Here is a 23,710-nt window from a genome sequence, read left to right on the forward strand (position 1 = left end):
GTAAAAACACGCTACAGAGGGAAAAAAAGAGACCTGTATTTTATCAAGCTCTTGTGTTGTGATATTCTAACCTAATGAAAGGTGCAGGAGATAGAGAGGAGATGACCAGTGAACCACAGAAAGCACGCCTGCTGCACGGCTTGCATACCACAGAGACCTCAAAGCATGATTATCCTCCTCAGCAAACTTAATCTTCATTCTGAAGGACAGGCAGGCCGGCCGGCCAAAAGGCTATGAGCTCAGTGACCTACTGTATCTGCTGAGAGGCTGAATATTATTCTTTGAAAAAGAAATGCATTGCCTCCGGTCCTGCATTAGATTAAGATGACTGATGGCTAAAACCTGGAATCTAGGGATCCGTGAAGATAACTTATGCGTCTCAAGACTTTATTCCTGTGAAGAGCCCAGGTAGATATACTGGGAACTATAAAGGAAAAACCTAGAGATTTTTGCTTATGACTGCAAAGTTGGCAGTGTCATTTCTGAGCTTGCCAAACTAAAATTCATGGGAAACATGAATAAGAAACACTCCTTCTACTCCTTTGCAATATATTCAACCAGGGGCTGGTCATCTGAGTTTCACTGGGCAGAGCTTGATGTTAGCTGAAACAGAAAAATGATATTACTTTGTTGAATAATGCATGAATGTGACTGTTATGTGATGCATTATTTAGGGGTGTCTTTAATTTTTAGTGAATTATGAAATACTAACAAATCAACCCAAAAAAATCACCCAAAACTCCAAGGCAATCTTTTAAAACAATCAAAATGTCTTAATTGTCATGACATTGTCATCTTAGACCTTAAATCAAATGCTCAACTCATTGATAACTGTATAAGGCCTAACAGAATACAATAAATCAGATTTTAACATAAGATTAAGAGTCCACAGCCATACTAGTGGCTCTGTGAGGCAGCATTCAAACACACAACAGCACTGTGTGAAAAAAAACACAGCCCCCTCATTCTTTTTGGACCTCTGTGTTAGGTCAGTGGGGATGCCAGTACAGAGGTCTCTGGCAAACAGCGTCACCTGACAGGGCACTAAATTGCTACCTTGCAATCACTGCAACAAAAGATGAAATGACTGCTGTTGTGTCTGCTGTCTAGGTATGTTAAATCCTGCAGTGCTTTAGACATCTAATAAGTCTTCAAACTCATTGATGTATCACTCAAACTTTCATTGTCTCACCGGCGCCTGAAATAATACACCACAAACAACAAAGCCCTTTAGATTGTTTTAAAGCGGGGCTGTTTTTGCATAGTGATGCTTTGAGTTAAATGTGAACAATAGGATGCTAACAAGCTGATGTTTTGCAGGTGTATAGTGTTGTCAGCATCCTAACTAGGGCTGCACAATATGATAAAAAAAAAAAACATATTATGATTATTTTGACAGGCATTGCGATTGCATATATTTCACGATTAGCAGGAATGATTATTTTTGCATCATAATTTTCATTACCACTGAAAAAAGCTATTAAACACATTTTCTCACATCTGGAGAACAAGACTGTTTTTACAGGCCATCTCCTCAGTCTTACAGTAATTAATTATAATGCTGTTTGTCACATATTTTTTGCACGTTAATGCAATTTGGATATTGGGCTTGGCCATCCTGACATTTTCGATAATATTCTGATTATTGCGCAGTCTTAATTCTAACATTTGCTTATCAGCATCCGTTGACCTGATGATGGCCTGATGAAAAGTAGGTTATTACAAGTCATCTTCTGGAGATCATTAATGTCTGCAAGAAAGCACATGACAATCCATTCCATAACTGTGAAGACATTTCACTCAAATCCACAAATGTCAGCTTTATGTGCCCCTTTTCTATAACATGAAACAGTAACATAAAGCAGAAACCTGAAAGTACAAACAGTGACACAGGAGAGAAACAAAACTTTGAACCACAGAGATTTGGTTAGAAGCTACAAAAATACTGAGAGCTGAACAAACAGAGATTTTTATAAATGTTTTTTTCTGTCTGCTGTTCTGTGCAGACATGAATTGAGTATCAACACATGCTTGTGTGGAAAAGCAGCCGCAGTCTGCTTGGATGCAGGTCGGGGTTGCTTTGGCCTCACTCCAGAGAAGGTTAATCTCAGGCACTACTGAGACAGTGGTACAACAGCGGCAATGGAAATACAAACCAGTGTGGCACAGTATGACACAGCGCTGGCAATAGTACAAATAGAAAAGCTGCAATGGTGGCACGAAAGGAAAAGTCACAGGATCAAAAATTAATTAGGGTTAATCATCTGAGGCCATGAATGACTGTACAAAATGTCCAAGACTGCACGTCCAAGAGCCACAAAGCTAGACTGCCTCAATGTTTTCTTAATAACTGCATATATCATAAATTCATGGGCATTTTACATTGAAGAGCACTTTTGCAACAATCCCCATTAGATCTCTGACTCAAACTTGTTGCTGCTCCACTATCCATGGATAAATAATTGATAACTGAAAACACAAAAGAATAACTGTCATAACTGTCAGCTGTCCGCAGCACCAAAGAAAGGCGAACAGATCAATGAACAGGCTGAACACATGTCAAACAAAGAGGAGAGGAAGAATGTTCTTCATAAATAAAAGCAGCCTCAGGTGCTTGTTTGGCTCGCACCAATATTGTGTGCACTCAGCTATAACCAGTAACATAGATGAGCATTAGGGAGGGATGAGCAGGAATGTGTGCGATGTGCAGAATAGCGAGCAGAGAGGAGGAGAGGGATGAAAGACGGTGGTGGCAGGAAAGATAAGAGAGGGAGGGACGGATAAAAGCAAGGACAACAAAAAGTGCAAGAGGAGATGTGAGCGGGGGTGAGAGGGACAAAGATAGACGGGGATCAACATGGTGGACAGCTGGGCCGGGGTCGTGGGGGTCAAGCTCAGGAAGCGGTCGCACGGCCAATGTCATCCTTTCATCTCGTCTGGTGCAGATGCAGCAACCTAAACTTTGCTCAAATTTAACCTTCCAAAAGCACGGGTTGATCCAACTTTCACCGCTTCCCTACACCACCCATCACTTCTTCCCCTCTCTGCCCTTTTCCATCTGTTCTCTTTTATCTCCCACTCTTATTCCTGTCACATTTCCTCAGCTCCTAATCTATTTCTTACCATCCTGCTACACTCCTCTCTATTACTCTCCCTCGTTATGTATCTTTTTTCTCATGGTAACTCTTCTTCGTTCTGTCTCGCTCTACATTAGATGTGGTTGAGTGGAGAGCAAAGTCAATCGTTCCTGCCTAAACCCCTCCAGGAGCCCGAGCTCCTCTCCTCTGCCTAAACAAACTTTGAAGCCAATCAAAGGATTTATATTATTTTTTGTGGAAAGGGGACTGCAGCAGGTGAATACTTTATATTTCGGTGACAGATCCACTCAGAGCGGCTCCTCTTTTCTCCTCTCCTCCTTCTCCTGTCTGTGCTAACCGTTGGCTTCGCTCATGATTGATACAGTTCAGTGGAAAAACAAACAAAGCGTGACAAATCCAGATTATTGTCTGTGGGCGAGATAAGGTTATAATGAGAAAGTGCATCGGGGGAAATTGATCCTTTTTCAGGAAGCTGTCTGATTTACTGGGGATGCCAATAATAACTTCCTGTGTGTCCTGCCTCTAATGGGAGGCGGGTGAAGACAGGGGTGGGAGGGGTGGGTGGAAGGTTCACGCAGAGAGGACAGATTTCATTACGATGCAATATCCTGAGAAGTGTATTTGAAGGGGAGTTTTGGTGGCTAATTATTATCCGTGGCAGTGTGTGTATTGAAAAGCTGTCTGATTGTCATTGTGTATCAAGAACGGAGACAGAAATATGGCGAGTTTACACGGGTGACAGCAGCGGTAAATGAATTATCAATACATAATGGATTTGACCTTTTGTTTCTGTCAAAAAAGAGGAAGGAAAACATTACATATAAACAATTCACAGATCAGCACCCACGCAGATGCATCATGGGAAAAAACGTGCCTTGGCATGCTCGCTCGAGAGGCAGCCATGTCTGAGACACGCTGACAGCCAAGCCACCAACCTACTTGGCTGCACGTTAAATCTACTCGCCATAGGGGAGAGAAATGGGCCCGCTGACAGGCCAGTTATTAGCCAGGGGAATGTGGGAGGGATTGCAGAAATTAACATGGATTACTCAAGTATGACTGACAGTTTCAGAAGGGCTTTTTGTGACTTACCAAGTGATTTGGGACTTGCCTTAATTCAGCGAGGGACGTTTTAATACCGTGGGCTGTCTCTGCTATCTTGGCACTGTTGCCTTGGTGAGGATGCCAACAGGGAGGGAATCTTTTTCTGCAACAGCACCCCCAGCAACAGCTCCCCTACCCTCAGTGGCACAGGCCTTGTGTTCTTGCACATAATGACGGGATGTGTCACCGGGCCAGCACTAGGGGTTCAGCACTGTCTTTTGGTCTGTACTGTGATTTGTTTAAAGGGGGTCTTGCCAAATAGCGGCCCCCCGTGAACTGTTGTCTGGCAGGCCTGGAATTTCACAATTTTAAGGGCAAGACCCCTTGGCCTTTGGTGTTGCCAATTTTTTGAGGACATAAAGGCCAAATGCGAGGGCAGCAAGACCATCAAATAAACTGTTTTTAAGACCAGGGTGAGAATGAATTCATCTTAAGGGTTAAGGATTTTATTTTGATTCAGTCTTTACCCACTTTGTTAACACTAAGAACAGGGACCCTGGGAGTCAGTCTTTGGTTGTAAAGACATCATACTAAATAGTGTGTGGATATATAATGAGTTAGTATCTCAAAATAATAACTTTCTCAACATAGTCATCACATCATAAGGAGAAAAATTATTTTGAGATAATAACAGCACTGAACCATGAACAATAACAGAAACCTTATATCACACCGGTACTTCTGACCATATTCACACGTTCCCTTTCTTGCGTCCTCCTGAGCGCTCTATTTCTGCTGTGAATCCTCACGGTAAAACAGGCTATACGCTGGTGGTTTTCCAGCTGTTCATACCGGTTCCATAACTGTTCCTGGTTCCAAATCTAAGCCCCCCACTGGTTATGTGCGCAGCATTTCACTTGATGTTGCCGAATCAGAATCTCAACAAAAAACACTGGTGTCTAAAAAACCACATTGACGGAAGCCAGAAGAAGAGCGAAAAACATCTTTTCCATTGATAAAGGCCTCCAGTGCCTTTCTTTGCTCTTTCAAAGAAGAAATACTCTCCAGTTCTGATATGACTGATGTTATCACAGTACCTATGCTAACCTCTTCAGGAGCCGCCAATGTTTGTTTGAGACGAGTCGTTTCCATGGACGCTTCTCCCTGTCGGCGCACCTGGAAACTCGCCCAGAGCTGCAAACGGATACAAATGTATAGATTTGAGCCTGGCGAGATGGATTCTTGCGTGATCTCATGAATCCAGCAGCCTTGCAAGATAAGTGCAGGCAGGGAATCAAGGCCAGTTTGTCTGCAGAGCATAAGTTTTAACTGAGGGGGCACAGAGGCCATGGCCATCATGGCTGCTCTGAAATTCCTGCCCTCCAGGCCTGACAGCGGTGGTTCTACAAAGCCTAGGTCTCATCTGAATCTCTAGAGGACAGACGCCAGTATTTTTAAGCACTGGCCAAAGTACATTTTTTGGCAGCCTTGATGTAAACATACGTGAGAACAATACAGAAAAGGCAATTTTACACGACTTACACAGCCTTCGTTAACTGTGAAACTTGTGCTGTCCACTCTTCCCATGAATATGATGTGGTGTTTCCTGAAGGCATTGTTTCAGGTGAAAAACGAGCTAGACTTCACGGCTAATTGAGGAAACATTACATCCTTGGATGTGTCATATTCTAGCCTTTTAAACTTCTGCTTCCATTCACTCTGAAGCACAATTTCTGTTGCCCCTTTGTTATGTTGTAGTCCCCCCCATTTTTGGTAAGGATCTTATCAGCAGTTTAAGTGGGCTTAGTAAACCCATACTTCAGTAGCCCCAATATATCTATACCCAGCCAGTGACTAGTACTATTCACTGTTTTGGTTGAGTGAACTGTAATGTGTGTTGGTGAAGGCTAGCTGTATGGGGATAAACACATTAAATGTCAAATCCTGTCTCGGACAGATGGGGGAAATAACTGGGATTTTCAAATGCAATCACATCCATATCCCCATTCACAGTGATGACGATGCTACATTGAAAGCACAGCTTTGCAAGCTCTCAGTTTCTTCACACTGGAAGAAGCTGAGCTCCAACAAAGCTACCCTAGGGACAAATCTAGTCAGTTAACTCAAGCTAATTAGGAAAAGGAGTTCTACACACAAAAAAAAGAAAGAAAGAAAGAGAATGATGTAGTTTGCTATTGCAAAATGTATCAAAGCCACTAGATTAATTACATGTAGTTCACAACACTCCAGCACTGCACATTCAAGAACACGGCTTTTACTATAGGAGCAAAGAAACTTTTACGCACTAGAATATGGTACTTTTGAACCAAGAGACAGAGGCAGTCTCTGTGGTTTGAGAAGAAATAGTGAAAACAGATAAAGTTAGAGAGAGAAATGCCAGAGTGTAGTAAAAAAAGAAGCAGGAAAGCTTGTACATATTGCATGTTTCCGTTTGGTTCCATCTCCCAGGGCCACTGTGGCTGCTTCCTGATGTGGTTTCCATTATTTATCCAGCATCTATTGGACAATATTGGAGCCGACTCTCAGCTCTGCTGCCATATTGGCAGCAAGACAGCGGAGCGAGCAACAACAACGGAAGTGAAAAGGAAGAAGCTGCAGTGTTACGGCACATTCAGCCTGGACCGAATCTCTGTTTGCACAGCTAGACATTCATGAGCAGGCTGAATTCATCAAAGTCTGGTGCCGTCATTTGGCAACGCTCAACACTACCTGTATCTCGCCCTTCTGAGAACACACCTTCCTGTTTACTTAGCTGTTGTTTGATTGTTGACAATGAAATTAAGTTAAATCACACAAAGAGCAGCGATTCTCCCAAGCAGCGCCGCACAGACAATGTATCAAATGTCATCAATTTCCTTTCTGTCACGGAAGACACACAATATGGCATGGACATGAGATTACTCACCTGCCAAAACCAAACAATGGCTAATGTATCTCCGGTTCAAATTACATTTACCATAGGGTGTCATCTCTAAGCTGTTTAATGCATTGTGGGACGAAGGGCTTTAATCAGCAAGGCTCAGTGGAGCCAGCGGATTAAATCACTTTTTATCTGCGCTTCCTTTGACTTTCCCAGAGCTCAGGGTTGCAGTGTAAATCATAATGCGTCCCTGTTGGGCTCACTTCACTATGGTTTATTGCTGTAGTAACATTTCATAAATTCCATTTATTTTGTGTATTGAGTAAATCCACATGCACTGAAAAACAAGGATAACTCTTTATTCTCACCTCCAACTACTAAGTTGATCATTTCTCAGTGTGGAGTTTGAGAGTATAAGTCTATCTTTCTTTGTGTGTGTGTGTGTGTGTGTGTGTGTGTGTGTGTGTGTGTGTGTGGCCTATTGCATGCAAATGTCCACAGGTGAAAACATGCAGGCATATTTTGACGTACATGTACTTTATCCCTGTGCATGTGTTTGGCATGTGAATGAATCTGTATCTGTGTGCGGCTCACAGCCGACAACGGCGACAGGGAGAGCGGCTGCCGCATTGCACAGAATAGCTAAACAGCTGTAGTGCTCCATCAGGGCTATCGATCATGTCCCTCTCTCTGAATCACAATCAGACGTGGGCAGAGCAGAGCGGCTGGAGCAGGCTTCGGTGACTGGCTTGTTGGACGAAAGCTACGCACCTCTCATATCAACCAGGCCTCACCAAACAAACCTGACCTGGATAGCCGATTAGATGCAGTTTATATGCGAGGGCTGTAATACTTGTTTCTGTAGAACTTCTGATTTCAAGTTCCTGTCAAAGCACCACCTTCGTTCCCAGTGGTGTGTTTTATTGCTTGTGAAGAATATAACAGTGTCTATCACGTTAATGCACTTGTTACTTAGAGTGTTTTCACACCTGTGCTCCCGGACCAAGGGAAAACAATTACATATTACTGCATTTTAGTTCTTGTCTGATTCCTGTTCCCACTTTTTTTTACAAACAAACCAAGAAGAGTAAATATGAAGTTATTCAGTTATACAAACTCTGGTAACTGACAGAAGTTCATGTAACACTTGAAAGGCCCAGTTTGTAAGATTTATGGAGGCAGAATACGGTGGAAATTTAAAATATTATTAATAAATATGTTCTCATTGGTGTGTAACCACCTGAAAATAAGAAACGTTGTGTTTTCGTCACTTTAGAATGAGCCTTTTACATCTACAAACGGTGTGGGTCATCTTCCATGGTATCCGCCATGTTTCATTCTGGGCTACTGTAGAAACTGGCTCTAGATACAGCTTTTTGTGAGTTTCACAACCACCACAGGAGAGTGAGACAAGGTGTTTGCAATCTACAGGCTCACCGCTAGATGCCACTAATGCATATATCCTTCTGATGTTTATATTTACGCTGTTTGCTGTTTGTCAGCATTATCAGTATTACTAGACTGTAAAACACTGCATGTTCTGAATGACGACTAACAGCTAGAGACAAGAAGAAAAGGAAACATTTTGTATAGTAAAGATTTAGGGCTTATTACTTTGCAATCACTGTCACACACTTTCTTATAGACTGACTCACAGGTTCAAACAGTGGGATACAAACAGCATTTTTAACAGATTTTGACCTGTTAATCAGGGAAAATACCTGTGTTAAAGTGCATACCTATTTCTGAATGATTAGCATAAATTAATACAAATATATAAATATGTACAGAAAATTAGGGCTGCCCACTGAAAGAACATGTGCTGGTGGTTAACTGGGGACAGAGGGTTAAACAAGTTTGAAACGGAGCACAGGTCAGCTGATGCTGATCATCCCAGAACATGCAGGGCAAGTGACGCTGCATGGAACGGGCGGTTTTTCTTTCCATGTAAATGGAGTTTCCGTGGAGTTCTTCACATCGCAGATGACGAAGACAGGCATTAAAATGCAGGTCTTAACCGGTGAAGCACATTCATGTTCATGTGGGAGTTCAGCGCCGTCCTAAACCGAATAAAAGGACTGAATCATCATATTGAACAGTCAAGCAGTCGATCTGACTAACAATAATATGAGTCAGAAGCAGCCCTACATGGCTTAAGCAGGGGTTAAGCATTTGAAATAATGCTAATTTCACATCCACCGTCATAAAATCCCTTTGTTGGTTTGGCTGCTTTCAGAACACAAACAAAATGCATCAGAGCCCACTTGAAGGCTGAGCAAACTCACCTTTTTTAACCAGACAAATGCAATAAGGTCTGTTTTAACCAATCCAAACAGATAAGGTGTGAAAACATCCTTATGTTACAGTTATAAAATCAAAAGTATTGATTTAACACCTCACAGGTTGTACACACCACCTCTGAGTAGCAGTTACACGAATCAAAAGTGCATCAAACCATATTTTGCATTTAAATAACACATGTAACTGCTAGAAAATTAGACTCGACTTCATTAAGAACTTAATACTAAGAATATGGAAGCTGTTTAGTATCATTAGTTGCCATCTGCTATCGCATCCCAACACTGTATATCAACCCAACATCTCATGTAATCACAAGGAAGTTAGATGTTATTACATTAAAATTTAAACAGGAAGTGTATGGAAGCTGTCTATGGCACCATTAACTGCCATCTGTTAGCATCTCCACAATCTTCTGTTCTGTATGTTCCTCTTCTCTGTGTCAATGCGTTATCTGCAACTCAGTGTTAACTTCCTGGCAATATGGTGCCCTCCTTTCCGTTTACTTTCCCGTGGTCAGCTGGATTTAACAGATGACCTGGCACCTGACACCCACATATTTACTTCCTGGAATGGGACACCAAGGTTACAACTCAATATCCTTTTGTATTGCCACTGGACACACCTGAGTAGAGGAGGGCAACTATAACAAGAATAACCCCCGTCACACACACGTACACTCATACACACACATCTCTTGACACAGTGTGATTGAGTGGCTAAGCTGAAAATGCAGAGTCTTGTCAGATATGGGCTTGAGAGGATTGGTGAGCGAGTCTGGTACATTGAGAAGAGTGTCTGTGCATGTGTTTGTACACGCGTGCCCGTTGAGAGTTGTGGTGCACAAGTGTAGGTGTGTACGTGCTGTGTTAGCTTCTTAGTGTGTGTCTGTGGGCTGTTTCAAACGCTAAATAGTGGAAAAAAAGGATTTCATTAGCATTATATGGGTGTTGACATTCCATTCAGGTCAAAGTTAGTGGTGCATGACTATATTTGTGCTTATGTGGTTTGTGCGCGTGTGTATGTGTCAAAGCTCACACAGTGTAGTAGTCATAGCTGTCACACAAGCAAACCCATGCACGTGCGCACACACACACACACGCACACATGCACACACAGACACACAAACATGCTCTTGTGTGTGGTGAGGGCCCCCCGGGGGGTGCCGCTGAGCTGTCAGAGCAGGATGGATGAAGAAGCTGCCCTGCATAGCAAGGGACTCTGGGGAAATACCACCAACATGACACACACACACACACACACACACACACACACACACACACACACACACACACACACACACACACACACACACACACACACGCACACACACACACACTGACACAGACTCTGTCAGCACACAAATACAGTATGCATGTATTCCTGCTTTAAAATGCATAAATTTGAATATGCACGCACGAATCAGAACACAAAAACAAATACAAATGTAGTGAGAACATGTAACTTGCACACTTGTATGCACACACACAGTTCCATCACTTCACATTACACTGACTTGCATTAATGTCCTAGAGACTTACCCTAATCTTAACCTAAACCTAACTTTAACCTAATCCTAAACCGAAGTCTTCACCTTCAATCATTAACGTTACAGGGACTTTGCGTTTTGTGAGCCAGGTTTCATCATAATGGGCCATGGCTGGTGGCTGGTGACCGGTCAGTGTTAGATAACTGTGTTTCAGTGCCGGTTAAATTTCCACGCATGAGCCACATAATGGTTCACATCATGCGTACATGTGACTGTCTGTGTCAACTATAACTGACCACAACGGGTCCATAGCTACCATTGAGGACAATGTCTGGTATTTTGTCTGGGTCTTTTTTAATCTTTTAATATATATATTCCTTATAATGTTGAATTAAACTACTTGGTTGTATGGTGTGCTGTGAACAAGCTGGTATGCGTCATCTCACCTGCAGAGCTGAACGCCGGGTAATTTAGATCAAAACCTGAAAATGCTGCAGCTGTGCTCCTGGATTTGTTTGACAATGAAAGTGACTTCAATACAATAAGAAACTGAACTGAAAAGGAGTACATTAAAAAATGGCCATATTCAGATTCCAGCCCAATTTTCATCCATGTGTTGCCACTGACATTATTTCCTAAGTGATTATTGTTAAAGTGAAGAGTAGGGGAAGGAGGAGAGGGAGAAACTGAAGACAGGACATGAGTAGAGAGGGCTGGAAAATGTGATAGCTGACAGGTGGAGAGAAGAGTGGAGAAGAAAGGCTGGAAAAGGAAAAGGTGAATAGGGAGAGAGAAGAGAGGATAAGAGCACAAGACCTGGCAGTAACCTGGAACACTTCTGAAGAAAATGTAAAATGTATTGAATAGTCAGTGTTTCATTATGAACATAGAATTTAATTTTCCATTTTTGGTCAACTTCCTCCTTTCTTGTTTTTCTGAAGATGGTTACGATGGATTTGTAAAATACATCTTGCCAGCTAACAACTGATGTAGATTTTAATATTTTGCCAACATTAACTATCAGATAGAATTTTGCTCTGTGGCAAAATGCTAGCTAACTAGATTGCTAATGATTGATGAAGATTAGCTAGCTAGTTAGCTAGCGTTTTGTTAACATGAGCTAACTTAAGATGTGGCTCTATGTTGCTTTTACAGCTCCCTTAGCAACATCTTTAACCATCTTTAAAATGTCTTTTTCTTTTCAGCATGAACGAGGCTAGCACATAGCATGTCTAAGTACAGGAAAAGAGAAAAGAGAAAGTTGACCAAGGTTCCAAAAGGGGTGGAACTGACAGTAATGGCGGCCAAAAATGAAAAAACAATACCAGTGTTGTAATAAACCAAAGAAGTGGTCATTGTATGCACTACCTCCTATTACAAATGGCAACAGCACTAGGAACAATAATAGCTTTTCCAACAGCCACTTGTGTGTATACACAGGCATCCATCAACGGAAAGAGGAGATTTCATGGACCCTTTAGGAGGGACCGTAGTAGCACCAGACCAGAGCAGACCTTGTAAACTTAACCATTCTTAATTCCACAGAAGGATTTCCTCGATCTGGGCAGTAAATCTCCATGCTTGGCACAAGCCTGAACAATCCATTAACAATAATAAAGCCTGAGCGGCTGGGAGATAGACCCTTAAAGGGGAAGGTCAGCCTGATATTACAGCTTTAAAGGTTTCCTATTACGGCTCAACTTCAATATAACCACTCACCTTGCCTTTAATGGCCGCTGGCTATGCAGTGGCTGAGCATATATGGAGATTCTAAATCCAGTCTCTCTGAGATATTACTGGATAGTGGAGAGCGATTTATGGGTCTGTGTCTGTGCCGCTGGTTGGAGGTGTGAGTATTGTTAATAAAATTGCCACAGGGGTGAAGGAGATCTCCTCGGCATCGCCCTGTCTGGCCCTCACGTCCTGCTGGGACGCGCAGGAGGCTCCGAGCGCTGCCGCACCTGGCCCCAAAAGTGCTTAGGCGGCATGTTTTTTTTTTCCTCCATCCTGGCCTTTCCCTCTGACTCTTTCTTTCATATTTTTACTCTCCTTCCACCTCACTTTCCTTTTCGCAACCACCTCTTGTCACCCACACTCCCCTCAGAGACTTGCTCCGTTTCCAACATTTCCGATGCTTTGTCTCCTTTTTGTTTTAAAACTTTTGGGACACCGATGTCACTTTGGACACCAAACTTCTATGCTAACACACAGTGCGGTACAATCTTGTCCCGACATCTGTCTCCATTTTGTGACATTCTTTCTTTCAACCTCTCTTCCCTGACTGTTTTCTCCTTGGCCAGCTTGTTCCACTGTCTAGGGTGACTGCAGAAGAGAGCGATAGGAAGGAGAGAGGACACGGCAACAGAGAGCAGGAGCAGCAGAAGAAAGAGGGGAGAGTGCAAGCTCTTAAGTAGATTGCAAAGAACAGCACAGAGGCATGAGTGTGAATATTAAGAGGGTTTTCTCCTGCCCGAGAAGTTCCAGCCTGCAGCAGCAGCACCAGGGAGGGAGAGAGCCAGTGACAGAAAGAAAGGGGGAGAGATGGGGAGAGGAAGAGACCTATAGAACCATCAGCTATTCAGCCATAGCCTCGACAGCTAGCTTCAGGTGTCAGAAACAACGGTGTACACAATCTATCAAGCTGTCCGGCAGATCTGAGATGAGAAATTACCATAATTGAATTAGAAAGGAAGTTTCTCATTTCAAAGGTGATGATTTTCCAGGAAAGAAAGGAAAGGGTGATGTGAGAGTAACGTGAAGCAAAGCAGGGGAGACTCACCTGGAATGCCTGGCGGGGTTTTCAGGTATTTTCCGTTGAAATGCTGTATCACTACTTCACATTTCTCTGTGGATTCCATCCTGCAAACAGAAAGTGATAAATTTAATTTAAAAATATTCACAATCCATTTGAGAGCAAACGTTGAAACGGACTACTCTGTAGTCATTAGAAATGAAGACATTTAACCTTCACACTAAATTATGACACAGAGAGTGCTTGTGGAAAATATAATAAATTGCTTTTTTGGCAGTGGTTCCCAACCTTAAGGGACCCCTTTTCTATCCATGTGTAAACTGTCGACCCTGTGACATATTTTACAGATATTTTTATGTTTGAAAACTGGTCACCATTTATTTCCATTGTTTTCCTGTAAAACTCCAGCAGTGTTTTGTGGTCCAAAAAACATAAACTAGACCATCAATTGGCATGAGGATGAGTAGATAACAACTGAATTTTCAGTTTTTGGTAAACTATCCCTTTAATCTGTGAGATTGTTTTAAAAATGTTTTATCTTAAATTATATTTTAAACTTCATAAATAGCGATTTTGTTTACAAACCCCAATTCCAAAAAAAGACATTCAGTAAAACAAATAAAAACTGATGTCACTACTTTTTTTTTACATGTATTGACAATTGATTACAGTGCAAAGACAAGATACTTAATGTTTAAACTGATAAATGTCTTTTATTTTTGTAAATATACGTCCTCGAAAGGCTCAGTTGTTAACAAGCAAGGATGGGACGAGGTTTAACACATTGTGAAGAACTCCATGGGCAACTAGTCCAACAATTTCTCAACACACAATTCCAAGGAATTTGGGGATTTCACCATCTACAATCCATAACGTCATTAAAGGATTCAGAGAATCTGGAGAAACACCGAACGACACTGAATGTTTGTGACCTTTTACCCATCAGGTAGCACTGCAATACAGACTGCATTATAAGAGCTGATATGATTATATGACTGTGAAGGCACCACTGATGCTGAAAAGTGCTAGTTTTGGAGCAACATATGATGCCATCCAGGCAACATTTTATTCAGAGACGTCCCTGCTTATTTCAACAAAACAATGCCAAGACACATTTGGCATGTGCTGGGCTTCATACTAAAAGAGTGCAGTTACTAGACTGGCCTGCTCGTCTCCCAGTGAAAATGTGTGGCGCATTATAAAGCGTAAAATACCACAGGGCCCCCTGGACTGTTGAGCGACTGAAGTCATATATCAAGCAAGAATAATAAAGAATTCAACTTTCAAGGCAAAGGACTCAACATAGTTTGTTCACATGTGGAGCATGATGATCAATTCACTGATGTCACATTTACAACATTAAGGAGTCACCCACTTGACTATGTCCTGCTGGCTCAGTAGTATCACTCTGTTCATTCTAAAAAGTCCAATGAGTCTATCCAGAGTCTGTCTGTCTGTCTGTCTTCTGTAGAATGTCATCTGCATGAGTCAGAAGTTCATAATGAAATTCTGGGTTTTGTAGGGAAAGACTTGTTATGCAACCTTTCTCCCTGCCTGACAGAAAAGACAAAGTAGAAAAAGACAGAGAGAACAGGCGAAAGGGATGCAGAGATGTAAAAGATGGGGGATAAGAAGGTATGAGAAGGTAAAAGTGACAGGTTTATGGAGAGTAATGACTCTGATTTCCAGAGTGTGTGTGTGAGAGAGAGAGAGAGACTACAGGAAGCTGACTGAGTCCGCTCCCTCTTTTCAGACCACTGGATCAAACATCTATGGGCCGAGCAGCTGACCAGCAGGAGGCCTCTGATCTCTCACATCATAAGCACAGAGACACTAATGCCCATACACACATCACATCAAAACACGTACCTACTGATTAGTATATCAAACACACATAAAAATGCACAAATGTTAGTGTGGCCATGCATATCTTTTATCCTTGCTGTGTTGGGAGGAGAAAGGCGAACTTTTGAGGAAATGTGAGCAAGTTACTGCAAACTCAATCTTCCAGCTAACGCCTAATCTTTAACCTTATACAACCCCCAGATTCTAAAATAGTTGTGTAAAAATAGACAGAATACAATCATTTGTTAACTCTTTTTGACATATACTGAATTTAAAACAGCACAAAGACAATATACTTAATGTTTTACCTCATTAACAATTAACTATTGTAAATATATGCTTATTCTGAATTTGATGCCGTGAATTCAGATGCAAAAAAACACCATTTTGGACTGTTTCACGGGTAAAGAGGTCAACTGTTAACAGGTGATTCGTTCATGATCTGGCATGACAGGGGTAATCCTCAAAAGACTTGTGGGTGGTTCACGCAGCCTGCCTCTACCTGTGCGTGATGACTGCCTCGCTCAACTGTTGCGGCTCGCACGCTCATGGTGCCTACACAGGCAGCATGTTGCTCCTCCAGCCCTACCTTTCCACGTTGGGTTTGGAGGAGAGAAACAAAGAGCAGTACCCAGAAAGCAGTGTGATTTTTCCCTCCTCCTTGAGAGTGAGTGAGAGAGAAAGAGGGACGGAGAAAGAGAAGAGAAAGAAAAAGAAAGTGCACTGGCCTGCACCTATTTTTTTTTTACGTGTCACATATTCTACAGATGTAGACAGTGAAGCCATGTTGAGAGGTTGGTTAGGTTGTTGTTGGTCTGTTGATATCACCAGATCATTTTAACTGTGTATTTTTGCTGAGAACACAGAAAAAACATAATCTGAAGCTGAAGTGTGGCTGCTGTCACGTGTGACACGGCTTCTCTAACCTATTATCACGGATGCCAAAATAAAAACCAACAGGTTCCACCACGCAAAACATGCTGCTCAAGCAGGTAGTGTGAACCGATCGTCAGCTGTTGACAAGCAAGGATAAGGCGAAGTTCACCACTTTGAGAAACATGATTGTATAAAGGATATCACCATAAGGCGGAACAGGAAGTTCCACGGCCATTGTGTCGACTGTTCCGCCTCACTTTGGTCTAATGCCTGCAGCCACAGTGGCTATTTTCTCTTCCGCCTCTTTCCTGTCAATTACACAATACTACGTTCTTTTCTTTAGATTGTGATTGGACAACATCAAGTGAATTTCTAGGCTACACAGCTGACTTCTCTCTTCTAAACTGTCCGCTAGGGGCTGCAAGTGATCGACAGCAGCTTCACTTTGAAATCTTGGACAATCTTGTGGGAGTGTTTTGCACGAGTATAAATGCTCTCAATGGTATATGGGCCATGTGCTTAGGCTTTGAGTAGAAACTATGCACAACTATAAATTAGTTTTAGCAGGTTTAATCCTTTGGGGACCGTGAATGTCTGTACAAAATTTCCAGTAAACAACAACCCCTAACATTGCAATTCCTCAAGCTTTGCCTCTAGCATGGCTAACCACATCAATCACAGCGCAATCTATCAGTCTTTTTCTCTACCGTGTTAATTACCAGTAAGATAAAAAGAACACATGCCTCATGCATAAATTTGAACCTTGTGTAAACATGTTACCGTACAGATTCTTTAACATATAATCACAGAGGACAGTTTTTAAATGCAGACTTGAGTGATTGCTATGCCTATGGTAATATCCTCTTGGAAAGTGCAGAATCCATTGCTTTTCAGATTTTCATGCTTTATTCGCTCTCACCTCCAAGAATACTCATATCATACTGTCATCCTCTCACTTCTGTGTCCTCTGTCTCTCATCCTTCTCCTATCTCTACCTTCATCCTTCTTTTTTTTTTTTACCATAGCTTCTTTATCGCTCTCTCCGTCCCATCCATCTTACTCCCAGCCCGTCTGCACCTCTTCTTTTTGACGTCTCTCTCATTCCTCCCCGTCTTTCAACCTTGGTTATTTCCTCCATCTTTCAGTGTTACCCACACTCTCTCCCGCCTCATCTCTCTCACTTTCCCTGCCCTCCTTTCCTTCCCTCTCTGTCCATCCTTTTGTTTCTCTGTTACGCCCTATCCACATCAACATCTTCCTCCCTTTTCCTCTCCCTACTTCTCTTTTTAGAATATGTAATCTTTCACACTTCCTGGCCTCATCCATCTTTCACTGACCCCGTATCCACCCTTTTCCCTGTCTCTCTTTCTGTTCCCTCTGTCTCCCCTGCGTTTGGGAGGGCTGATATTAACCATTCAGTGTGATTCGGCTGAGCACTAATCACTGGCCTTTATCACATCACTTGCACGCAGCTAGTTGAAATTTGATCAGTAAAAACACTGTCATTCACCTGATTCAAAGAGTAATCAGATTAAATGCATTTACTAAAAGCTTATTAGCAGGATTACAATTTTAAAATACATTTTAAATTAAAGAACAAACTACTACAATGCACAGTGTTGTGAGTCTTACAATACCACTCTTGTGGTGAGTGAAACCATAGCAGATCTTACAGTTGTTAATTCCATATTATGGCCTCTAGTGACAAAATGCTTCACTGGGTGAAATTTTACCATTATTTTGTCTTTGAATTAAAAAAAATAACCCTAACAGCATCACGGTACATGATATGTTCTGCCTTCCAGCTGTGAAAATGCTGTCACCATTCTTGAAGTGACAACTAATCTGAAAATATACAGGTAAATGCTAAGGTTAGCTACGCAGACCAACCGCTAACATTCGCCAGCTAACCTGTCAATACTACTACTTAAGGTGATGATGCTGGTGACTGCGATGGTGTGCAGATAAAAACAGAAGCCCCAGAACAAGTTTATGGCAGTTTACTTGATTTTTGGGTGTGAATAGCTTACTTAACAAAGTACAGTTAAAATTGTATAATTGTGCTTAATGTGCATTTTACACATAACAAATGAAGGATAGCTACACAAAAAAAATAATATACCTAACAACAAATATAAAACATTATATTAGGCTAAACAATTCCACCATATTTAGTATTTAGGTAATAAAAAAGTAACAATAAGATATTGTGATATTTGGATTAGGTTAATAATAGAATCTTTAAACAAATAATTAGTAACAGAATACATTTTTAAAGTAACTCTCCCAACCTTGACAATGGATGTCACGAACACAGCTGTTTCTGTTTTTCCCTCTGTTTCCCATCTTCCCCCTGTGTTTCCCGCTGCTCCTGTGTGTTTATGACTGTGGGCGTGGTCTCTCTCCTCATTGGCTCTGCTCACCTGCCCTGCATCAGCCTCATTAGCCCTGCTCTGTTCCCTGTGTTTTCCCCCAGCCAATCAGCCGCTTTCTTTATCTCCAGCGTCGTCACCTCATTCCCCTCACCTGTGTTCCTCTGCCCACCTGCATCTCATCCCCTCGTCAGTTCAGTTTGTAATTCAGTCCACGTTCGGAGCTGCGCTTTTCTTGAGACGCCTGCTCTGTTTTCCTATGTTCCTGTTTTTGTTATTTTCAAATAAATACCCTTCTTTCAATCTTGCCTACTGTTTCATGCATTTGGGTGTGATAATATACAGAAGATCTATTATAACATAGAGCATATCTTTTATAATAAAAACAAATATAAAATAAATGGTAAAAGCAAAACATCTGACTAACCTACTAGCAGCCGTACATGATTATGACATGAATGAGAGACTAAGAATAAAGAATAATAAAAGACAGTAAAAAAGTATAAATACAATGACACCTTCAATAGCGGTGTTCAGTGCCTGACAGTTTTCAAAACTCAGTGCTCAGACATATTTCTTCTTTATTTCTCACTTTATTTAAGTGTTAAGTTCTTTTTTTCCGTGTGTTACACGTATATTATAACTTCTTTTGCATGTTTTATTTATTTTACTGTGTTTGCATAAATATGCTTTGGGAGCATTTTTGATTCAAGCATCTTGCCTGTAAAGCTTCACTGAATTAAATTGAATATACAGTGTGTTTATGTTTACATATAATCTGTATGCATGTATGCACACATTCATAATGTGTTCCTAATCCATATTCACACACACTCGACGGCACCAAACATGCCAATAGCCTTTCGATAACGCTCTCACTTTAGGAGGCAGCCCTGTGACACAGAGGGGATCTGCATTAAGCACAGCTAACCTCTTTTTGCTCTCTTCCACTAAAGCCCAACACAGTGCAAATTTAACTTAGTGCTTGTGAAATAATGATTTATGTGGTTCAGTGCACTGCATTATCAAAACAAAAGCATATTAAAAAGATTATTGTTAACATTTTCTATCAAGGGCATGTCTATAATGCGTGATGAGCATATCCATATGATTATAATATCTTTAAGACTGTTTAAAACGTTATAAATGTTTATAATCATGCATGACAACTTGTAAAAAGGTTTATTAAGTATAACAAGTGGTGGATGTAATGTATTAGAAGTTCAGTATTCATAATGCTTTATACCTCCATGTCAAAGAGACATCAGTATTTGAAAGAGGAATCTGAATTCTGGGTAAATAACATAACATTAGCCACATAGAGAACTGTATTGTGACAGATTATAATTCTATATTTCTATAATGGAATAATGTTACTATAAAAGAAAGAATCTCTGTCTGTGATCTAATTTCTCAAGAGCCGTTCATCCTATCAACTTCACACTTGGCATATGTACTGATGAGGATCCAGGGAAGTGCAGTGTCTAATTTATTTGGTGCAATTTGGCCAGATGGTGGTGCTATAATAACAGAATTTATGTTAAGGCCTGTAACTTTTGAACCATAACAAATTTTCTCTCTGGATTCTGTGGGTCCAGACAAATCTAACCATTGTGTCAATTGATTTCTTGTTACCGAATTTCGTACATATTCGACTTTGGAAATTCCATACAGTTTTGCTTTAGCTGGCCCTGAAAGTTTCCACATGCTGTGGACTTTTATCACAAAAAAATCATAAATCCTGAACACTGTGCTACTGCAACCGCATTTAGTGACCATGCCAAATTTGGTGACAATTATACCAACAGGTGATGGTGTAGCAGCATCAATCAACCTCTGTCTGTCTGTGTGTTTGTATGTGTGTAGGACTGTCCTTTGCATATCTTGAGAATCATTCATCCCATCAACCTCACACTTCGCGGGTGGATTGCTGAGGATCCAAAAGAGTGATGTCAAGTGAGAAGCTGATCAGATGAGCAGCTCTCAGAACGCTGCAAGCAACCATATCATGGGTCCTGACAATGTTTTAAGCAGCTCTTCGGGGGGCCAAGCACCCTGGCCGCACTAGACAGACACCCACTACATGGCTATGCTCTTCAAGCTAAAGGCTGAATACTTGGGAATCCCACGGGACACAGATTTCCCATGGGATTCCCACAGGGTGGGAGTCAGTTTCACTGTTCATCATGGGACTGGTCAATGGTAGTGGTTAAGAACAGAAATCATACAAACCTGCCATGCATGATTATAAACATTAATGAAGAGTTCTGTGAAGCCTTATAAATGTATTCTAATGTTTTATAAATGTGCTTATAATACATAATAAGCTCATATAATGAAATGACCTTCATAGAAAGTGTTACCAAATTATCTGTTGCCATGTTTTTGTTGTCCATTTTAAGAGAGGCTGTAAATCAGATTGAATGCATCACGCTTCTCCACAGTTTCAAGTGATTCTCTAACTGGAAGTGTTGATGCTTAGCTTCCCTCTCTATTCCCCAGCGTTCTTTATCCATCCTCCTCACACCCCCTCTGGCTACTCATTGTTCGCCTCCTCCTCAGCACCGTCTCTCCTCGACTCTTTCCAGCAGGTAGGTAGACAGAAAACAGGTGGGTAGACAAGGAGTAAATAAGGCAGACAGCCTGTTAGGCAGTCATAGGGAAACAAACCGGACTGTCTGTTGGTCAGTCATGCTTTTGAGGCAGCCAGTCAGTCAGAGAAGCAGCCAGGTAGGTAGAGAGGAAGGCTGGCTTCTCTCTGTGTGCTGCTGGTTAATGGCATCAGGTGCTGCTGTCTGCAATGATTAGTGCTGGGGCTGGAGTAATGGGCTCTGATAACAGTAATGGATCGGCCCACAAACACTTAGCTCAGTTTACTCTCTCTAATGCCCCTCATGGCCCAACCCTCAGCAGCTGTCTGTCTGTCCGTCTGTTGACACAGCTAGCAGGAGCTCTACAATTCATAAAACACAGAGATTTTTCATTCTCTCCTTTGTCTGAATCCCTGTCTGGCTTCTTTTTCTGACATGGGTACTTAATAATGCAATTACAGTTCTTAGAATGACTTTTAAAAACATCTTTTACTCTCATCAGATGCCCCTCACTTTCTAAATGTAATAAACAGCTAGTGTTACCATGGTTACTACACACATTACATTTTTGGGTTATTTGTATAGTTGTTCCTTTTTCTTTCTCTTCAGATTAATTGCCCAAGGCATTCAACTAGTTAATGCCCGGCGGGACTTATTGGACAGCGGCTCTGTGAGTTTGTTTCAGTTTCACATGGACTGTTGAACAGTTTTATGGACAGTTGCCAAAGAGAGGCACAGGTCGAAGTTTTTTTTTTCCCTGGATGTTTAAGTTGGACAGTACTTTACAGCATGTCGCTGCAGACTTTAGTGGTGAGACTCTTGCTGATAATCACGGTGTGACCAAGAAAAGAGGGTAAGCATTAGCAAACTGCTAATGCTGAACTCTGTATTATGTTCTTTAGATCTTTAGATGTTTTATCAAATTTCTTGTGTTGAAGCAGCTACTTTTCATAGCGTGATATCAGGGTAGATTTATGGGTGCTAGTATGAGTTCATGGGCTGAGTATCAGAGCCATACCTGATGCTGGTACAGGTATCGTTGGATCCTGACGATCAATTTCCATTCCCTTTTGTTTCCCTTTTTCCCCCCCGTCTTTCCAAAACACCACTCATTCACTCCTCACCATTTTCTTCCTGACACCCACACTGACTCGTTTCACTTCTTATTCCTCAATCTTTCTCCGTGTCACGCTGCCTTCTCCTTCCCATCACCTTCTCTTTCTCTTTATAATAACCTCTATGATTAGTTCTTTTTACCCAGCCATTGTTTCACACTGCTGTCCCTCTCTCCTTTCCCTTTCCATCATGTCTCCTCCTCCTCCCACCGAGGGCTGCTTGAACAGGTGGCTGGTGGCAGGTTGTTGCTGTGCTCTGCTTGTTGGCCTGCAGGAGGCTGCCTACCTGTCTGTGTGCGTACGTGTGAGAGTCTGCTTATGAATGCGAGTACGTGCGCGCTTATGCACAGGTGTGTAGACACGCCTGTGCATATGCTCATTTTTGTGCATAAGTGGCTGTTTGTGTGTGTTTGTGCTTGTCTGTCCTGCTGTAACCCTCAGTAATAGAGCAGGGAATAGGAGAGGAGTTCAGCCAGAGCAGGTGATTAAGAAAAATCCCTGCAAGATGGCGGTTCTGTGGCCGTCAGTGGCCTCCTCTGGGTAAACAAGGGAGGAATGTGTGGAGAGGAATGAGAGCCTGGTGGCTGCTGCCGAGGACAAGGACAGAGCGGTTTATGACTTTGGGGGATTAACAAGCTGAAGTGGAAACTTTTATAAGTAGAAAAAGGAATAAACTGTTCAGTGGTAGGCTCGGTGGTGGAAATATAGCAGCCCTGGATATACTGTAAGGACGAGGGGGTAATTGCTGGTATCCATGAATGTACAGGCATGTGCACACACACAGGCAGAAACAAAGACAAACTCATCCACTGGCAGACACACTGCCAAACACTGTAAATCAACTTTTAAAGTTTCCACTGCCCAAAGGCAGGATTCATCTAACAAATGTCTTTTTAGAGTGAATATGTGTATGTACATAGTAAGGAGTGTGTCTGCATGCCAGTGCATATCCATGTGTGCAGTGAAAAGCCTTTTTTACACATAGTTTCCAGTAATTTTCTGACATATCCTTTGACCTGATCTAAAATAACCAAAATCAGGAATAGCTCCCTGACTGTAAGAGCTATATGGTCTCCTTTCATAAGTTAGAAGCTAAGGAACATAAATCAATTGCAAATAAAACTTATTCTATTACCATTCCAGAGTTAAATGGAGATGCAATAAAGGAAAAGAATAATATTTTTATTCTTACCTCATATAAAATCTAAATTTCAAAGGCAATATCAAAATTATAACCAAGTTCAACTGGATAAATATAAAACTGAATGTCTTCTACTCACTGACTTCAACTATAGCTGCAAATTTGATGAAAATATACTAAAATACAACATTTATGATGCATATGCTCA

The 23,710-nt window shown here is 41.6% G+C and overlaps 1 protein-coding gene across 6 annotated transcripts in view; it reads right to left on the reverse strand.

Moving 5' to 3' along the window:
* Positions 1-23,710, reverse strand: part of LOC146313145 (RNA-binding motif, single-stranded-interacting protein 3) — a 400,986-nt gene that overhangs the window by 78,754 nt on the left and 298,522 nt on the right. For all 6 annotated transcript variants that reach the window (XM_084738573.1, XM_084738576.1, XM_084738570.1 and 3 more), the window contains one exon: positions 13,590-13,669. In XM_084738573.1, coding sequence (XP_084594699.1) covers positions 13,590-13,669 — 80 coding nt within the window. The remainder of the gene's footprint in view (positions 1-13,589; positions 13,670-23,710) is intronic.

Source organism: Lutjanus erythropterus, chromosome 16 (assembly GCF_056507025.1).
Source record: "Lutjanus erythropterus isolate fLutEry1 chromosome 16, fLutEry1.hap2, whole genome shotgun sequence".
Taxonomy (NCBI): Eukaryota; Metazoa; Chordata; class Actinopteri; order Lutjaniformes; family Lutjanidae; genus Lutjanus; species Lutjanus erythropterus.